This window comes from Acipenser ruthenus, chromosome 21 (genome assembly GCF_902713425.1).
Source record: "Acipenser ruthenus chromosome 21, fAciRut3.2 maternal haplotype, whole genome shotgun sequence".
NCBI classification, from domain to species: domain Eukaryota; kingdom Metazoa; phylum Chordata; class Actinopteri; order Acipenseriformes; family Acipenseridae; genus Acipenser; species Acipenser ruthenus.
This window is the reverse complement of record NC_081209.1, coordinates 949,665-969,855: the sequence shown is the minus strand read 5'-3', so window position 1 is coordinate 969,855 and position 20,191 is coordinate 949,665. Positions and strand designations below refer to the sequence as shown.

General features: G+C 43.9%; 1 protein-coding gene across 14 annotated transcripts in view; it reads right to left on the bottom strand.

The window, feature by feature from the left end:
* Positions 1 to 389: 389 nt before the first annotated feature.
* Positions 390 to 20,191, bottom strand: part of LOC117428388 (splicing regulator ARVCF-like) — a 106,152-nt gene continuing 86,350 nt past the window's right edge. For 8 of the 14 annotated variants that reach the window (XM_058994157.1, XM_058994150.1, XM_058994151.1 and 5 more), the window contains 13 exons: positions 19,163 to 19,280; positions 18,473 to 18,644; positions 17,639 to 17,656; positions 16,316 to 16,387; positions 9,195 to 9,322; positions 8,239 to 8,389; positions 7,549 to 7,741; positions 7,167 to 7,278; positions 6,895 to 6,985; positions 6,201 to 6,254; positions 5,099 to 5,190; positions 4,073 to 4,185; positions 390 to 3,484 (listed from right to left, as the gene is read on the bottom strand). In XM_058994157.1, coding sequence (XP_058850140.1) covers positions 4,084 to 4,185; positions 5,099 to 5,190; positions 6,201 to 6,254; positions 6,895 to 6,985; positions 7,167 to 7,278; positions 7,549 to 7,741; positions 8,239 to 8,389; positions 9,195 to 9,322; positions 16,316 to 16,387; positions 17,639 to 17,656; positions 18,473 to 18,644; positions 19,163 to 19,280 — 1,303 coding nt within the window. In that variant the 3' untranslated portion in view covers positions 390 to 3,484; positions 4,073 to 4,083. The remainder of the gene's footprint in view (positions 3,485 to 4,072; positions 4,186 to 5,098; positions 5,191 to 6,200; positions 6,255 to 6,894; positions 6,986 to 7,166; positions 7,279 to 7,548; positions 7,742 to 8,238; positions 8,390 to 9,194; positions 9,323 to 16,315; positions 16,388 to 17,638; positions 17,657 to 18,472; positions 18,645 to 19,162; positions 19,281 to 20,191) is intronic. The other 6 variants (XM_058994164.1, XM_058994153.1, XM_058994152.1 and 3 more) reach the window with 4 other exon arrangements.

The following is a 20,191-nucleotide window of genomic DNA, read 5'->3' as shown; positions in this document are numbered from 1 at the left end:
GAATGCTGAGTAAACTGTGCAGAATCTCACATGGATGTGATGGAGCTGCTGCATGTGTCTGATCAAGAAATCTGAGCACGCCACTCTGGTGGCTATGCCAGTTGGTCTATAGTCTTGGAGGACCGTTGCTTACCTACTTAAAAAAACAACTGATCAGTAAGTTAAATCAATGAACGGATATAGTTAACCCTTTCATGCATGAAATATTATTTTTTCATTCACTTTATACAGATGGGGGGGAACGGCATCTTCATAACCGACTGTCATGCATTTGCATCTTCCATACGTCCCTATATAAAGACTAGAAGAGTTTTGTTTTATCCGTCCCCATGTGAGGTCGCCACTTTTACACAGCAAATCACCTGAAAAATAAATGAAGCAGCAGCCCATTTTCCTTCATGTTCTTTCCAGGCATGGTTTATTGAAAACACACCAAATTGATATTTCTCCAAACCTGTGTTCTTTTAAACAAGCTGAATACTCTGCAGGATATTAGTGAAATTAACATGACACATTCTGTCACTGTAGTGTCGATTTCCATTCCTACGAAAGCATAAACCACTTGCTCTGCTACTAAATCAAACCTGTTTGCACGCTTTTCAGGGTTACAATACAATATAGTACAATGCAAAACCCCAGCTGTCTAGAGACTACATTGATAACGCTAAGCGTAACAGTATATAAAACACATGGTTATTGTTCTTTTTTAATCTACCATGAAAAGTTTAAGGCACATGATAGTTACAAACACATTTGCTACTAAGTATTACAGTTACTTTTATTTAAACAATTTTGATCAGAGATATCTACATCGGTAGGGCTTGCTCGTTCTTCATTTCTTCAGCTGTTGTTCATTCGAGTTCGTTCACAGCAAGTTTTGTATCAGTATGGTTAAAAGTACAGTTTAATATATATACAGCAACAAACCCCTGGCCTTTTCTTAAAAAAACAACAACTACTATTTCAGGCCCTTTGGTAGCACACTGCTAAACAGCACCCAGGGATAGACAGTTCTTGCCATCTTATAAAAGTATTATTAATCTTTTTAAATCTGGGTTCTTGCTCATTTTAAAATCAAAAGTTAATATTGTTACACTAGCAATATATTTCTTTGTAGCATATTTTAAAAAAATACAAGACTTTCAAAAAAATCACATAGTAAAGAAATAGTACTTTAACGCAGGCACATGCCATTCTCAGCTTTAATGAATGGATGAAGGAACAAGCAGATGAATGCATGAATCAGCCTTATGGATCCTGGAGAGCAGAGCGTGTGCTTGATTCATCACTATGACTGATGTGTGTGGAGCAGCCCACAGCCATTCCAGGGCGTGCATTGGGGCAATAAAGTGCATTGGAAAAGAAAAAAGAAAAATGAACACAGAACCCGACACATAGCTGAGGGTTTGGTTTGGTTTTGTCATCCCCCCCCCCCCCCCCTCCCTCCAGTATTTTAGGCAGCTCATGCATCCCTTCCAAGGCAATATGCCCAACCGGAAACCGTAATAGTCATCTTTTTATTTCTTAAACTAACACAAGCCCTGCTTTAAGCTGTGAGTCGCTAGCCCTCCGTCCTCTGGCTACTCCGAATGATTCAATGTAAGTAACACCAACAGAGATGGCAGTAGAGTGAACAGATTAGATTACATTTCACTTTATCATGCTTGCTTGAAAAAGGGTTTTAAAAAGATGCATCAAAATCAGAGTAACGCATACAGATATATATATATATGTATAAGTGTATGTGTGTGTGTATGTGTATGTATATGTATATGTACATCTCATTGTATTGGTTAGTGTCTCTCTTGCGAACGGCATTGCACTGAAAGCTGGTTAAAGGGGACCTCTCTGACCTCTGTCTACCCCTGCAGCTAAAACTGGAGCTTCTTAAGAATCTGGAAACCAGGTTAGGAATCTCTGGATTTATTTCCTTTTTTTCTTTCTTTAAACAAAAGAAGTAGTAGTAGATTATATATATATAAATATATATATATATATATATATATATATATATATATATATATATATATATATATATATATATATTTTACTTGTGCTGTTACAAAATACAAATGAGTGCGCGACGCGCCTCGGCGGATTTGCAGCCAGAACTCCACGGCTTCTCTTCCACCGATGATGTGCAATGCAGGGGTCTCCGGTACACATCCACACGTCACAATGCACAAACACCAGCGAACACGTTTGGGTTACGTTTTCTTCATATACATTTATAAAACCAACACAAAAATATAAAATGCTTTCAAAGGAGATGAAACCTCCCTCCCCAACACACACTGTTTATGCACAACATTGAAATTTTTTTTTTTTTTTTAATACAAACCAAAGCTGGACTTGTTAAGAGAGGTGTGAAATCGCTGAAGAGGCAGGTTAACTGCAATGTGGAACATGCTCCCTGCTCACATAGCAAATACTCCATTGTCTTCTTTGAAGAAAGGGTTAGCCAAGTCCAAGACCTCCGAGTACATCTGCATACTGTTTGTGATTTGTTTGCTCTACATTGCTGGGATACGCAGAACCACACAGATTGGATCCATATTACACTATGGCATTCCACACTTCCCTCAGGCCCTGATTAGCAACTGAGATCTTCATTGCTGGCTGCCCTGGTTCAAAAGACGCTTGAACACCTCCGTCATGTCTTGCACTTTAAACCGACCTTGCGGTGAATTAAAAACAGTGAAACTCTTTACATGGAGAACGTTAATGAAGCAAGCATTGTGTAGATCGCATTAGCATACTCTCCAAGAGGATTCTACTACCCTTGTGCTTTCCAGCCCCAAACTCAATCCAAACAAAGAAACATTCTTCCCCCTAGAAATCCATCAAACCGACATTCACTCCCTCGTTCTTCAAAACTAAAACAAAAAAAACAAACATAGGAAAGGAAACCAATCCAAAACTCAAAATGAAAAACACTGAATGGTTTTTGTCTGTGTTCTTGGAGAGCAGATTCTAGGCAGGTGTCTGCTCACAATACGCTCTGCAAGAACGGAACTTTTTTTTTTTGCTTAAAAAAATAAAATAAGTACTAACACTTGTGACTGTTCTAAAATACAGTTAAAGTTTTTAGTTTTACCTTTTTTTTCAATGAAACAAGTGTTCCCACCACAAACCTTCTATTCTCTTACTCGACACCAACTACCTTCTGGATAAACTGCAGAATCCGACCAATCCCATGAGAGCTCGTTCTGGGGCAGGGGTTGCTACGCCTGGTGGGAATGTTGATATGACAGTAGTACGTAGGGTTTTTTTAATTGTTTTTTTTTCATTTGTTGAAAAGCACAGTAAGTTCATGTAATGATAAATAGTTTTTGTTGTGTGTGTTTTTTTTTTTTTTTTTTTTTTTTTTTTTTTTTTAAAGTCCACTGGCATGTCCACAAAGAAAATGACCTCCAAGTCGAATGGCAGTGGTGAAACGTGAGATCCTCTTTTAAAATTCAGGATTGCAATTTTAAATTTAAGCCTGCAAAAAAAAAAAAAAAAAAAAAAAGAAACAGAAGGAGTCAGCAGACAGTCGCTGTGCCGTTTGTTTAACACAGCTCAGATGGGTCTGGTGGTGAACGAGAGAAACACAAGTCTAACAATCCACTAAAGCTCCCATATCATGACCCCACAGTGAAAATGAAATGAAGAAATGAGAAAGCACATGCCAGGAACACAATGCACAGCACACTGGTCCTAAGGGGTATACAGCACTGACAATGTACCTTTTTAAGAAACGTTGTCGCTCATCTGGGTATAATCTCATAAACGGTTGATACGTTTGCAAAATACTTAACATACAGATTACTACAGCGTAGCCTATGGATTATGAAGCCTGTTTTACATGACGGATTTGAGTTTTTGATTGACACTTCACATTCAGTGTGATTGCACTACACCAGATTGACAATGAAAGCAGCCAGTGGTTTGGTAGAGGATTATTAATATAAAGACACGTCTGGCTTCAGACAGCATCTCTGGATTAAGCAGTCCGACAAACATCAAAGTAAAATAATAATAATAATAATAATAGATTCTTATCTCAGTCACAGGACCAAAGCAGACCTACCATGCATGCAATTAGACCCAGGAGTCAACAGGCTGATGTTCAGTATCACACGCATCCACCAGATTCACTGAGGGCCTGTTGCTCCTGATAAAGTTTTTCCTATTTGTGTCATTCTGCAGCAACAGGGAAATGGGTTAACAGCCAAACAGCATTAAAAAGAACAAAACAAAGAGAGGAGAGGAAGCCGGGGTTAGTCCACACAGTTAAAGCAATACAATAAAAAAAGAAGAAAATCGAAATACACATTTTAAAAAGCATGCAAATCAAAAAGCCACAGCGTAAAAACAGAACTTTACTCCATCCCAGCAAATAAATAGAGGAGGGGGGGGGGGGTTCAAATGAACATAAACCCTTAAAACCACAGAGACATTTTAGTTCATGCAGCATTCATAAAACACCCCGGGTAACCTTCCCGGACGAAATTCGAATGAATTCTGAACAGCGTTAACATGGCAGGCTGGGAATCCACTGATGTGCGCAGGAGGTTATTTACATTAGGAAGGAAAGAAGTGGAGGGAGAAAGAAGCTCTTAAAATGAGCAGATGATTAACGACTAGAAGAACCACACACACTCATGTGCAGTGCTCCAGTGCCATGCGTCCGCAGGAGGCAAGCTGCTGGGCGTCCTGCCACTGTCACAGAGTCTGCAGCGCACTCTCATTAGCAACACAGGGGAATTTATTCACAAACGGCTACATGGGGGGGAGGGTTCAAATGCACTGCTGCTATCTCCCCTCGCTGTGTTTGATAAGGTAGGCGTGGGTCTCTCTCTGCCCTTGCCTGTGTTATCACCTCGCCCTGGCTCACAGCAGCTGGAAGCGCCTGCTTTAACCAGCCCTGGTTTGTTTAAACTGTAATAACTGCACCCCTGTGCTTTTGTATTTCTCCACCAACTTGCTGCTAAACAAACACAAAGTGTATTAAAATGGAGTTTGTTTGTAAATCCACTCTTTCTTTTAATCCTGACCACACTTAAACTGCATTTTTTTTGTTGTTTTTTTAAACCACAGATTGGTGCTGTGTTACCTTTAAAGGATCCCTTTCTGCCACGTCCCTCGATCCTTCTCTAGTTTTGAACTTGCTCTCTTTGTCTCTGTGATCAATCGTTGAATATGCATCTGAAATGGAAGGAACGAGTCCGTCACTCGCCTGTCTAAACAGGACAGGCACTCCCTGGCTTAATCAATTCCGTGATAAAGACACAAATGTGTGTCTACATTTATTAGCAAAGCTTTTTACAGTACCGCTACATAAAACGTAACAAGATTACCGACAGAAATTCACAGCGCTTGTTTGTATGCATATATATGGTCAGCCTTTATAACATTAAGTTAGATACGAAAGTCAACACACACCAATATCTCACTGAAAAATGCAAACCAGATACAATTCTCAGCTAAAATGATGAAACTTGCACCTAATAAGCATAAGACCGGACATGTACTTCCATGTTGCAGGGTGTTTTTCAGGGAGGCATGTTTTTTTAATGTGTTTGTCTTGTAACACTCGTCTCCTTTACTTTGCTCAGGGAGATTCAGAATGGTGGGGTGAGCTGGGCTGAGTGAGGCCCACCCCCTGAACAGAGACTAATGAACACGATTCCAGTTAGTGTCAATCATGCTGGTGTGTGGACCTCTGCTGACTGAGATGGGAAGTGACAAGCAGAGGCTGTGCAGGAAAGGCTCTCAGGCCTGGCTGAGCTGAACCACAGGTGAACACAGAGAGGGTTTTAAACAGGGTGTCGGCTGCTGCCTTTTAACTTTCTAACTCGTGAAAACCGCTTTCCCTCTTTCAATGCTGTCCGAGCCCGCGGGCTTGTGAAACATCTTTACAGGAGCGTCCTGGCGACAGCAGCAGCGGGATCATCAATAGAGAGATGAATGGAAACATGAGAAAAGTCTGTCTAACACCCGAGCTGCGTCCGAGACAGGCGGGAGGGCTCTGCCTTATGCTTGCGATCATTCCCAAAACCAAGCCCTCTGCACAGGCCAGGTGGAGCAGTCAGTGTTGTCCAAGTATTGAAAGGATTGGAATCATTTGAAATGGTATTTAATAGTGCTGCGTTGTTTTGTTTTTTACCATTTCCCGTATTTAACACTTTTTTTAAGGCATGCGAATTCTAACTTACCTGGCCCAAGTTCATCCATTGGTATCATATCAGCACTGCCAGATTTCTTGTTTCCTGCAAAGTATTCATAGTCCGTTTTCAATGCACTGCTAAACGTACATTTCAAAAGGAATTCTCTTGATCCGATCCACAGGGGCATGAAAACCCACCAGTGGGGATTGAAGAGATTTGTATAAGGGATATGGAAAAAATGGCGATGTTGATTACTTCTGATTGTAACACTAGTTCAAGATTAAGAGCAAGTCAAAGTATAAAATTGGTCATACTCAGTAAACGAAGTCGTTTATTAAAATGAACACTTTATTTTAGTTTACTTTGTTTCTTTATTCGCGAGCATGCAGAGTAATATTAATGGTGGGAATGAGGCTTCCTGTACTGTGGAATGTTTCACTGCTGTCGTGCACAGGACTCCCTTGTGAAGACGATGCCACATCTTACCGGGCTTCCCTGTTTCTTTGCTTTATGCTAAAGCTGGATTTATAAATGCACCACATCCTACCTGTACATACAGTGACAGTAGGGGTCAGTGAGTTATTAAAGAAAGCAGTACTGATACACTATGCCGCCTTCATCACCGATACAATGTGCCTTCTCTTTCCTCCAGTGCAAAGGTTACTGGTTTATCCTCAGAAGGTGTGTTTGCCTCTTGCTTGTATCTGTATATACGCTGGGTGTACTCATCCCCGGCACTGACCTTGGTTCTTCTCCATCAATGGTAGAGTGCTGTCGTCGTACCCGGGCTTCCCTCCACTCTTTGAACCTTTGGGAGGGGCAGCTGCTGCGGGCTAGAGGAAGGTGCATAGAAATCAGGAATGTGTTAGGAAACTAACAGCTTGATTCACAGAACGTGTATTTATATAGTGTAATATTCTGACTGCATTAAAGAAGTCATGCCTTTTTATTACGGTGGAACACAGAGCGCCACAAGACCCAAGCCAGGCTTTATCTACAGAGGCTTGGCAGTACCTGGAAATGCGTTTTGTTCCAGCCTTCCTTGTGCAGAGCGTTCCTCAGCTCCTTGTAGCTCCACACCGTCTGCAGAACATGAGAGGCTGCCTTCGTCTCTCTCGAAGACTGGCTGCGTTCAAATCGGCACGTTCAAAAAAAAAAGTAAGTCAGGGGTCTATCAGAATTCAGAAGCTCAGCTGAATAATCTATAATGCTTGATCACAATTCAAAGATACATCAGCTGTCTCAACTGGAATACACGAAATAGCACGTTCAATAAAACATGAGGCGCAGGGCAGTTCATCAGTAATCTATTTGAATTATGCACACATTCAAACGTTCACGGGGGAGCTGGCTGTGTTTGGGACTCACAAGACAATGGTTAGAAGGAGGGTCACACCTGGTTTTGTTGATGGCTACAAGCTTCCCGATGGCCTGTGCCTGTACCAGGGACCTGGCATTTTCCGAGCTGTCTGTTACAATCTCGTGGGTGGTGTTGAGAATGGCCACCACCGTGTCCTCCTCCAGGTTCTTGGCTGGTCTCTGCTGCCCGCTGGGTAAGTTACTCACCAAGTCCCGCATGGCATAGCTGCCTGGATCGACACAAACAAAACAAGCAAGGACAGCAGACGCTCGTCAGTAACCCGAGGACAAGCAGCTGATCTGACAACTAACTGAAGGCAATGCTTAGGAGCCGGACCTTCAAGTCATTTTAAATTCCAACGAAAGTAATCATGAGTTCCTAATGTCCTTCACACTTACTCATGGAGCTAGCCTTGTTCAGACGCGTCTGCTCAGGGTGGTTCATAAACAACAAACTGAGCTCCGTACGGCACAGGATACTGCACAGCGGGCATGGGGCTTGTCGTTGGCCTGTCTGGTTGTTTCTCATTGAAGGCCTCTGCTGCACTAAGCATCAAGTCCACATGTTCATCGGCACTGTGTGTTCTGTGATAATGTTTCTTTTCTTATGGTGGGTTGTTTATGAATCACCCTGCATCCAGATGGATTTTCCTGGGAGGAGTGACCTGGAGCTCCTCTGTGGACAGCAGCGATAGAGAGAGGGTGTAAGAGAAGGAAGCTGCAGTACCTATCAGGTCTTTGTTGCGGCGGTCGATGGACAGGTTTCGGAGAGCGATGGCCACCGCCCGCACCACCTTGTCTGAGTTGGACCTCAGCAGCTCCACCAGGATCGGCAGGCCTTTCTCTTTCCGAACAGTAGCTCTGATGTACATCGACCACTGCCGGAAAGAATACAAATGACAATGCAGCACACAGCCAGCAGGAGACATGCAATGTGCAATACAGCCAATAGAACACAAGAGCAGAGTCACATGACAGTCAGGAACACTTCTGCACACGCAACCTGTAATTTAACAGATCCCTGAACAGTGGAAATCTACCAGTGGAAATCTGTCCTGGATTTGGACTAGCAATGTTTTTTTTTTGGGGGGGGGGGGTTGGATTAACACACCACAGACACATTTTCCAGCAGCTTTTACCGAGATAAAAATGAATTGGAGTCTTTGACACTCGGTGTGATATTGGTGCATCAAAAAAAAAAAAAAAAAGCATTTTGTGCAAAATTAAATAAATAAATGCATTTCAGACTAATCAAAATAATTACTCCAGCAGAAATTATTGAACCCAGTTTCTGTGCAAACCATCCCCACTAGGTGGCAGCAGTCAGCTTTACAATATTTCTGCTTCTGACCAAGATGCACTGAAGACCCGTCTGTCCTTGCCTCCAATTCAAAAGGTATGATAAGAGACATTCTTAAAGTTTATGGGGACAGTGTAAGCCTAGCCTGAAAAACCACAGCGGATGCACGCTGTGTCAGCTCAGCGGGTAGACTGTATTGAGGTTCTGCAGAGTCCCATATCTGTATACGGGCTGTATATGAGTATACAGGACTGAGATCAGGATGTACTCACAGTCCACTGTCCTGCACTGAGATCAGGGTGTACTCACAGTCCACTGTCCTGCACTGAGATCAGGGTGTACTCACAGTCCACTGTCCTGCACTGAGATCAGGGTGTACTCACAGTCCACTGTCCTGCACTGAGGTTCTGCAGAGCCCCGGCCGCAGCCTCCAGCGTGTTGTAGTTCTGACTCTCGGTGAGAAGCGACAGGTACAGACGCACCACCTCTGGCTGGTAAAGCAACTCGAACCCTGACAGAGAAGAGAACAACAACAACCCATTTCAATAGCACAGCCACCACGAGTGCAGGCTGGCCAGGTCTAATACCTGGAACCTGCTCTATAGGACTGCTCTATCCACGGGATTAATAGCTGGAACCTGCTCTATACTTTATATGTTTACTGTGCATAGCCCCCCCCCCCCACAAATTCATGTTTAATAAAAGTGAGACAGTGATAAAAGGCTCTTGCACTGTAGATTGCCATCAAAGTGAAATGTTTGAGCTCCTCTCCTCCCACGCTGTACACACGCTGTACAGTTCAGGGTCCTGCTGAAAGACAAGCTATAGATGGCTCCTCTGCAGCACCAGCTTGAATAATGCTTGCTCCTGGATCAATAGGAGGCATGTGTGCGTGCTGCATGACTTCCACGACCCCCTCCCCGCAGTGATAACTGCTTGAGATATCACATGAAGGTGAACTCATGTTGGTTCATCTTCTTCATTGGAAGGCGATGCCATTTCAGCTACGCTTCCTCTTAACATTTCTGCACTGCAAATACACATCACAGAGGGCTGCTTTTCTTAGCTGATGAAAAAATGTGACTTCTGCCCGATTCCAGGAAATTTTCAAACCAAAAGCAGGCTGAAGCACAGGATGTGGAGAAGCTTTGAGCCTTTTCAACCTGTCCTGGGTCTGAAAGAAAGGGGCTCTCGAAGACACATAGGACCCTGCTTACAAAGCTGCCCAAAGCTTCTACTCCAGGGCACAGCAAAGAAATGGTGTAGGGGGCACGCATGATTGGCTCGCTCTTCTTTTGGGACATTTACTGTTCTGTTTTTCGTTCAGAACAAAACATGCTTCATAAGCTATTTAAAGTCTATCGCAGTTAGTATCAGACTGAACTTCTGTTTTCGCTATAAATACACAAAAAAGGAAGCGGACTACTAAAGCAATACATTTCTCCAGTACATTAATCATCGTTGCACAGTCCTGACATGCGGCTAGGTGGTACACTGCTTAAACTTAACTGCCACTGCAAAACACGCTCTCACACATCTCTAATGTACCTGCAGAGCTCAGCTGCAACGTTTTGAATGAATCTCCAATAGAAAACACATCTACTGGCACGCACCCCCCTCTGGATATGTGGAAACACATCTACTGGCACGCACCCCCCTCTGGATATGTGGAAACACATCTACTGGCACGCACCCCCCTCTGGATATGTGGAAACACATCTACTGCACGCACCCCCCTCTGGATATGTGGAAACACATCTACTGGCACGCACCCCCCTCTGGATATGTGGAAACACATCTACTGACACGCATCCCCCTCTGGATATGTGGAAACACATCTACTGGCACGCACCCCCCTCTGGATATGTGGAAACACATCTACTGCACGCACCCCCCTCTGGATATGTGGAAACACATCTACTGGCACGCACCCCCCTCTGGATATGTGGAAACACATCTACTGGCACGCACCCCCCTCTGGATATGTGGAAACACATCTACTGGCACACACCCCCCTCTGGATATGTGGAAACACATCTACTGCACGCACCCCCCTCTGGATATGTGGAAACACATCTACTGGCACGCACCCCCCTCTGGATATGTGGAAACACATCTACTGCACGCACCCCCCTCTGGATATGTGGAAACACATCTACTGGCACGCACCCCCCTCTGGATATGTGGAAACACATCTACTGGCACGCACCCCCCTCTGGATATGTGGAAACACATCTACTGGCACGCACCCCCCTCTGGATATATGGAAACACATCTACTGCACGCACCCCCCTCTGGATATGTGGAAACACGTCTACTCTTCACAGCTTTCTGACAGGAAGCAGGGCCTCACAGCCCTTTCCTGCTCAAACACAGGGTACGGGCTCTGGGCTCACCATGAGCATCGTTGCTGCGCATCCTTTTTGCACAGAAAGAGCTCGGAGTTGAAAAGCTGGGAAACAACAACAAAGAACCTCTTCTTTCACCTCCCTCCCCTCCCTCTCTGTCAAACAGAATTTCAAATCAGCGCAGAGATCCTGTCAAAGATATTTCAAGTTTTCTGCAGCTATCCACAGAGGCTGCCCAGTTCCAAACAAGCCTTCTCCAGAAGATTAAAACCCTGTTTACTTTTGTGAAATGGCTAATTAGTTCCTGCAGTGACTTCCCGAGCGAGGAGACTTTTAGTCTGGGTCCGCAGCGGGGCAGCCTGTCACAGGTCCCACAAGGAAGCCACTCTGCTTCCGACTCCCTTTCAATCAGCTGCATTGTGCTCCTGTCACATACTTCAAACAAACACACACAAATCTGGGCTTCGTTCTTATTCTGCATCTCAAACAACACAGCTGTCAGGTTGCTGTGGAACACCAGTTGATTTGTGGCTTAAAGCTTTTTATTGCAAATACGAATCCATTTTTCTTTCCTTCTCTTCTACAATATTCACAGAAATACTTGATGACTGTTGAGGGTCCCCCTCCCATTACAGCCTTTTCATGCCTGAGTCAATGCTTGTCCTTTCAGTGTCTCTTTACTTAGTCATCATCAGAGGTATTTCATCTTCCAATTGAATAGAAGAAAACAAAGCCAGTGGATTCCAATCTACTGCTGACTCTGACCGTGTGTGTGTGAGTGAGTGTGAGAGTGTGAGAGTGTGAGAGTGAGAGTATGTGAGTGAGAGTGTGAGAGTGACAGTATGTGTGAGTGAGTGAGTGTGAGTGTGTGTGAGAGAGTATGTGAGAGTGTGAGAGAGTGACAGAGTGACAGTATGTGTGAGTGAGTGAGTGTTATGTTATACAGAGTGAGTTTTTAACCAAACTGACTTCAGGAGGCAACCTGGCTGTTGATACGGAGACGCTGTACTGAAAAACAACCAGCACAGCGGATACGCCCGGACAGGCTGCCAGTCTGAGCTGAGCACAGGGTTATCTTCTGCTCACTGTAGAGGAGCTACAATCCTGAGGGGACTTGTCAACAGAATACAATTAAATAAAAAAAATAAAGCTGCTGCAAAAGAGGGAAGAGTGTTAGCAGAGCAGTAAGCGAGCTGCCATGGCAACCCGACCCAGCCACACTAACAAAGCGGTTTCATTTTGGCAGTACATTTAGATGCGTCATGCATTTCCAGCATGTTAATAGAAGAGGCTACAGAAAGAGATTCATACCCAGGTACAAGATTGCTTTCTACACTGGATGCTCAAGAAATTCATTTGAGTTTTGCATTCAGATACAATACTGCACACGGCCGGAGTGCCTCAGACAGTATTTCCCCTGGCAGCAAGGATATACTGCACTAGAGATGGTAGGCTGTATGTATACAGGACTATGAAGACACACTTCAGTTTCCACAGATATCTACAGAAGCAGTCCTCCAGCTGTGAGGCTAGGGTGATCTATACAAGACTATTCGTCTCAAAAGAGCTTTTCAGGGCCAGTTCTTATTTTGTATCCTTGAGACATTTCAGCAGCCTACCAAGATTATCAACAACAAGATAGCTGCCATGACCTACAGTGTAGGTTAAGATAAAAATAAACTCAACAGCAGCTTGCAGTGAAAAGGACATCCACACGACACATGTACGGTACCTCTCTGTATTTGCATTGCAATAAAACATTTCTTGTACTGTAGTTTGTGTAATGATGCATCTGGGCACAGATCCCTGCAGCGGTGCAACACAGGCACAGCTGTGTACATATTTAGCAGTAGGAGAATGAATTACCAAAAAACACAAACAAAAAGCGCAGTGGGGAGTGGAGGGGCTGGGAGAAGGAGGTTCATTTAAAGGGTAGCAGCATTGCTGTGGTGTGTTGCAATGCTATGTCACATGTGATAAGATACTGTGTCACGACAGCTTTTAGATCCTAATTTAATAATCGTAATTTCATGTAACCCGTCACTGCTTTCTGCAGAGGAGGCGTGGGTTTGTGCAAAATGTGAGTCCCACCAGGGAGCCTAATACACGTCAATGAAATGAAACGCTGTCGAATCTCAGTGAATCAGTCTGTGTCTTCCAGAGTGCAAACTTTGAAAATGTGTAGATTCTGTTGCGTAGACGCTGAAAGGAGATACTCGTCTTGGCAGCCTGCCTGCACTAATGCCGTCAGATATCTAGAGATACAGCCCTAGTCTATAAACGTCTCTGTCTAGGATTTCTAGCTGCTAGTTTTAAAGAGCAGCAAGCCATAGGGTTCCCACATGCTTTGGATGCCACAAGAAGCCACACAGGAACATGTGTGTTAATAAGTGGCTGTACCACAACCTAACAAAACCAGGCCAGCCCTTATATTATGGTGTGTGGGTGAGAGTGTGTGTGTGTGTGTGTGTGTATGTGTGGGTGTGTGTGTTTGGGGGATGGTATCTCTTTTTCTATGAAATGCCCAGTTGTTGTTTTTTTTTTAATCCCCACAGATTTAGGGTCAGCGAGCCGAGAGGACGTTGTGATGGGAACGCTGGGACCGGAGCGCCAGTTATTCCCACGCCCCGGGAATGAAGTGTGAATTTAACAGTGAGGAGAGGAAATCTGAATGAACACACATTCCTCCCCCTGTGTCTGAATGGACAGTGAGACAGACAGAGGAGTGAAGACTGACAGCTGCAGTGAAGGAGTCCAGGCTGGCAGGACTCATCTGCTCACTGGGTGTTAGATTCTTGGCTGATGAGATGAACTGGCTATTTACTGTAGCTCTGAATCCGAAAAGCCTGCGCTGAGCAAAACAGATCTGAAAATCTTTTCTGCGCCGTAAATAATTCAGAAACTCAATTCTCAGAGAAAATGCCTTTTCAGAACAAGATTTTTTTTTTTAAAAACTAGTTAGGATGTACCCTACCCATACAAAATACAGAAACTTTCCATTGCTGTATATATCATTTATGAAAAGACCTTTGCGATTAAAAGAATTTTGAAGCATTAAGTGCAGACAGAAACACAAATGAGCTTTTTTAAATGGACATATCTTTTAGTTCAGTTTTATGGCTATGGTTTAAAGTACACCTGACACACTGACATATTGTATTGGTATGTTAAATATTACGCTGGTATGTTTAAGAAACTGCCCATCATCTTCCCATGCCCATTTGTAGTAAGTGCTTCTCACCTGGGTACAGAATACTTGCAGTACAGTTCACTGCAGACAGGCCATTGCATTGTGATTCTAAACTCCCATTGTGATTTTGAAGGTGCTGTTTGCCTGCAGTTGCCTCAAAGGATGCTCCAGCAACACAATTGTCAAGTTTGTAAATAAAAGTAATGCAACTAAAGGAATCAAGACAACCTCGCTTTGTAACTTTCTTCCTTTTTCAGATGATTAGTGGAGCACAATTAGCTACAGAAATGCTTATTTTCAAAATCAAGCCACAAACCGAGTCAGCCTGCAGCACATGCCTTTGGGGTTACAGGGATAAAACAGTGTTCAAATTTTTTTTTTTTTTAAAGCAGAGTTTGCTGGAAAAAATGGCCCTGTCCAGTATACTAATAATCCAATTTCAGTCCTGCTGCAGTAATCTTCCCACCAATTAGGTGAATGCAATTTGGGGCTTTAAAGCTCCCATAGATCACTGGGTTATCCTCTCCATCTCTAAACAGCCGAGCAGGGATTTCTACACTTTTAAACCACAAAATGCTGCTGGTGTTCAGAACCCCATTAAACCTTGTGCTGTGCAGCCGTCCTCATTAATGGGCAGATCTGATAAGCCACCTGTTCAGATGCTTATTTTGAAAAGGACACCTTGGCTAAATCGAGGAGACACAAATCCCTGGTGCAATCAGCATGCGGTTTTGAATGACGTGGACGGTACCCACGGCTTCATCACGGTACTGAGGTTACGTTAATTAACTGCATGCAGTAGTTGGCTATAGGGCTCATTGAAAAATTCAGTTTCATATGACTAACCCTGCACGCACACACACACACACACACACGAAAAAAAGCAGCATCAACTGCAAATTCAAGAAAATTAATTATTTAGAAAACATCAATATGTAACAGTTCTCAATGAAATAGGTTTAATTATAACAGACGATTTGAAATGATCAGTAAATCCCATCTAATCTCATCTCACCGACAGGGGACAGAATCCGTAACGTCAGTGCATCACACAACACTGCCACTACACACTGGCCGCTACACAACACTGGCCGCTACACAATAGTGCATCACACAACACTGCCCGCTACACAACAGTGCATCACACAACACTGCCCGCTACACAACACTGTCTGCTACACAACACTGCATCACAGAACACTGCCCGCTAAACAACATGCATCAAACAACACTGCCCACTAGACAACAGTGCCTGCTACACAACACTGCCCGCTACACAACAGTGCATCACACAACACTCCCCGCTACACAACAGTGATAAATCACAAGGCTGCTTTGTGAAAGACTAAATGCTTGTGACTCGATGGCCATGCTGGCATTAACGGGATGCAGTACCTGGATTTACCTGATTCCCCAGCCCCGCCCCCAGGTAACTGAGGCTGACAGTCTGTGTGCTTCCAACCTGCTGCTGCTGTCAGGCCTTACAGGAATCAATTCTGATAACACACTCTCAGTTATAAACTTAATGAGCCATTTACATAGCATCACCGTGCGAGTCAGCACTGCAGAGACGTGCTGCTGGGTTTTTTCAGTGATAAAACAAACACTGATTTGTTAGACCTCCTGTGCGTCTCGTAATGAAAAGCAGTGTGTTGAATGCGGGTTTTTAAAGCACATGACATACTTCCACTTGGGCATGACTGTTTTCAGCAAGTTGCTTTTTAAAAACTTTTCCATATTTCAAATTCTGTTCCAGAAAACATTTTTAATGGGAAATTCTAATCTAAATGTATTGTCGCTCTGGGATTTGATTTGGAAACGTGAATAAAATGTTTTATTTCTTGGAAATCCTGCAATCAGCTTGCTCAGCACGAAGGACTTCATGATCCCACCAGAGAATACGATAAATCAGGGGTCAGGGACACACAGGGATTCCCAGTGAAACAGTGCTGTACAGAGGCGTTACCTTTGGTTGGCTCAGTGCGCTTGGGCAGATCCAGAGTGTCGTAGTTTTTGTCACTCTCTCCATTCTTCCTTCCTGAATAAAAGGCAGAGTGGAGAGGACATGTTAAAGCTTTGCCAGGTTCCAGTTTCAAAGATACATGTGGAGCAATGCTGTGAAAGTCAGGACTGTTTTCAGGTAAATGTTAGAAGGTACATTGAGACACCCTTATAAAAGTTCACCAGGGTATTTTAATCAGGCTTTCCCTGTGGTGATACTATACATTGATCATAGATTACCCTGGTTTGATAAGATGCTTTACCATACCTCTATTTTTTACAATGCTTGCCTATGCTTTACCATGTTTTCACTGTGCTTTATTACACTTTGCTATGCTTTTACTATGGGAAACTTTTATAACGGCGTTTACTATAAAACATGACACTGTTTTTTATTATTATTACTTCCACTATTATAATTCCCTGATTGCTTCTAGTTTTTAGTTTAATAGTATAATGTGACATTTAATGCAATGAAAACCTCATGCTGAGCCTTGTCATCTGCATCAAACACAACTAGGGGATACTGGGGGGTTTGTCTCTAATAGCCCCAGATAGAATGGCTTCACAAGCACTGGAAGCCAGTGGAACTGTACTGCAATGCACTGCTTCCTAAACAAGCACTTATTTAACACAACAGCATTTCAGACGAGACGGCTCTGGTTTTAAAAGCACAATGCAAATGTAGCTTGCTTGGGATTTTCAGCTTGTCAACATACATACATAATATATATATACATACACACATACATATACATACTATATATACATACATATACATAATATATATACATACACATAGTATATATACATACATATACATACATATACATTATATATATATATATATATATATATATATATATATATATATATATATAGATAGATAGATAGATAGATAGATAGATAGATAGATAGATAGATAGATAGATAGATAGATAGATAGATAGATAGATGTATTGCTTGCTGTGTGATTTATCTACTTCGAAGACCATGGGCAGTTTGAAGTTGAAACCCCAATGCAGGACGCCCTGTGAATGATGCAGTCTCTACAGGCTGGGTGTAGAGCTCACTGCTCTCTTACTGCCCTTCCAAAGCCCTCTAGCGATCCACAGCAAGCACTGGTCGGAACCAGCTCTGACTCGCTTCGTCAATGGGAATTGACAGGTTTAGGGAGGAACAAATAAAGCCTCCTCTAATACATAAATAAACTGCTCTGGGGGAGGGGGAGAAAAGCAAAACACTGAAAGTCAAGCGACAAGACACGACCAAAGCTGAAGCGACTCACCTTGATCAAACCACTCCTCTGCAGACAGCCAAGCAGCAGCAATGCAAACAAAAGCAAAGAAGAGGAGGAGGAGGAAGAAGAAGAAGAGAGAAGGAATATTGAAAGACTTATAGATTAGAAATGAACAGACTCCCAAGTTATAAAAAACACCACCCAAAAGTGCAGTCATGCTGTGGAAATCCTCCCGGGGCTGCGATCAGAGAAGCTGATCCTCTCCCTCCACACCCCCTCTCCCACGGTGCAAAGACAGCCCAGCCCAGGACGGGTTAAATCAACGCAGAGATTGTGCAACCCTCCAGACCAGATTCCAACCATGTTTAATTGTTTAACCAATGAACCTCCACCCCGGTCCCAGAGTGCAGTAGTTCATTACCTGTTACAGAACGGCCCTCCAGGACCGGCGATGCTCACCCCAGGCTTAAAGCACTGCTTACATCCTGGGAACCCAGATACATGTTCTACTTCCAAAAGGGCAGAGACCCTGCTATTGACCAGCAATGGCTCTGGGATCTATCCCTGGGAACTGAACTGCTGGGCTTGTTCAGTCAGGATAACCAAATCGGGCTTGATTCAGTCAGGATAACCAAATCGGGCTTGATTCAGCCAGGATATCCAATCAGGCTTGACTTGAGGTGGCTTTAAAGAGTAGTAATTTGAATTGGGGATCACGTGAAGTTTTCAGTTGGGCTGGATTCCTCGCCTTTAAAGAGTAGCACACCAACACTCCCATGCCTGTATTCCCCTAGCATTAGCACTGGGGTCAGGTTATCTTGATAAACAAACACGCAGTACAATCAGTAGATCTGGGTGTACTGTTCTGTCAGTGAAACCTACCCTTAGCTTTCTTCCCCCCGAAACACCCTGCGTCATCCTTCTTCTTCTTCTGCAGCGCTCCCGGGCCTCCACTCTGATTGGCTGAGGGCTCCAAGAAGTTCTCTGCCCCTGGCACTTCCTTGTGGACGTGATAGGACAGGTTCCGCATGATGCACACGCAGTTCTCCACAGACTGCATGGAGACAGAGAGATGGGTTACTGTCATAAAGCAACACACTGCACTGCAAACTGGGCACTGACCACACTGCACTGCACTGCACTGCAAACAGGACACTGATCACATTGCACTGCAAACAGGGCACTGATCACACTGCACTGCAACAAACAGGACACTGATCACACTGCACTGCAAAACAAGACATTGATCACACTGCACTAATTGCTGTGTATTTACATAGTAGTTACTAATGTGTACGTAGCTGCAATGTCATTATGCATAGTTACGTTACGTACATTGTAACTAGATATAATAACACTGTAATTATGTGTAAGTACACATGTAATTACTAAGTAACTGCTAGGTAAATACACAGTAATTAGGCAAATAAAATGTTGCCTTAAATGTAAGGTCACCAGGATAACTAAAGTTAGAGCAATTAAAGCAATTAAAATAAATGGAGCTCAAGGTGGCCTTATGCTGTGCAACATCAGTGACCATGTGAATGAGCAGCACGTCCCCAGCTCCGGTACCTTATTGTCCATGTCCTTCTTCCCAACGGCTGACTGGAGAGCATGGAGAAGCGCATCCACCAAGCCACCGCACTCCCTCAGCCGCCGCCGAGCTTCCACACCGTCCGAACTGACATTCCTGCACCGGAACAAAGAGAACGAGGCATCAGACTGCTGGAGTTTAAACACTTCACAGTGCTACAGAAACAATGTGTACCGATCTACTGTACCCATCTACCATACAGTTCCCCATCTACCATACTGTACCCATCTACTGTACAGTACCCCATCTACCATACAGTACCCAGCTACCCTACTGTACCCATCTACCCTACTGTACCCATCTACCATGCTGTACCCCATCTACCATACTGTACCCCATCTACCCTACAGTACCCCAGCTACCCTACAGTACCCAGCTACCCTACTGTACCCAGCTACCCTACTGTACCCATCTACCGTACAGTACCCCATCTACCATACTGTATCCATCTACCTTACAGTACCCCATCTACCATACTGTACCCAGCTACCCTACAGTACCCCAGCTACCCTACAGTACCCCATCTACCCTACAGTACCCCGCTACCCTACAGTACCCCATCTACCATACTGTACCCAGCTACCATACTGTACCCAGCTACCCTACAGTACCCCATCTACCCTACAGTACCCAGCTACCCTACAGTACCCCATCTACCATACTGTACCCCATCTACCCTATAGTACCCATCTACCCTACAGTACCCAGCTACCCTACAGTACCCAGCTACCCTACTGTACCCATCTACCATACTGTACCCATCTACCATACAGTACCCATCTACCCTACAGTACCCCATCTACCATACAGTACCCATCTGTTAGAACTATCTGATCTACTGTTCAACAAAACTCTTTTTCAGGTGCAGTGGCTTGAAACCTGGTTCCCGGAGACCAGGAGAGCTAGTTTGAGGCAGCGTTATCAAACCCCAAGTCTCCTCTGGTGTGCCCTGCAGTGCCCTGAAACCAAGTTCCAAGCCACAAAAAGAGCTTTGTGTTCCCTCAGCT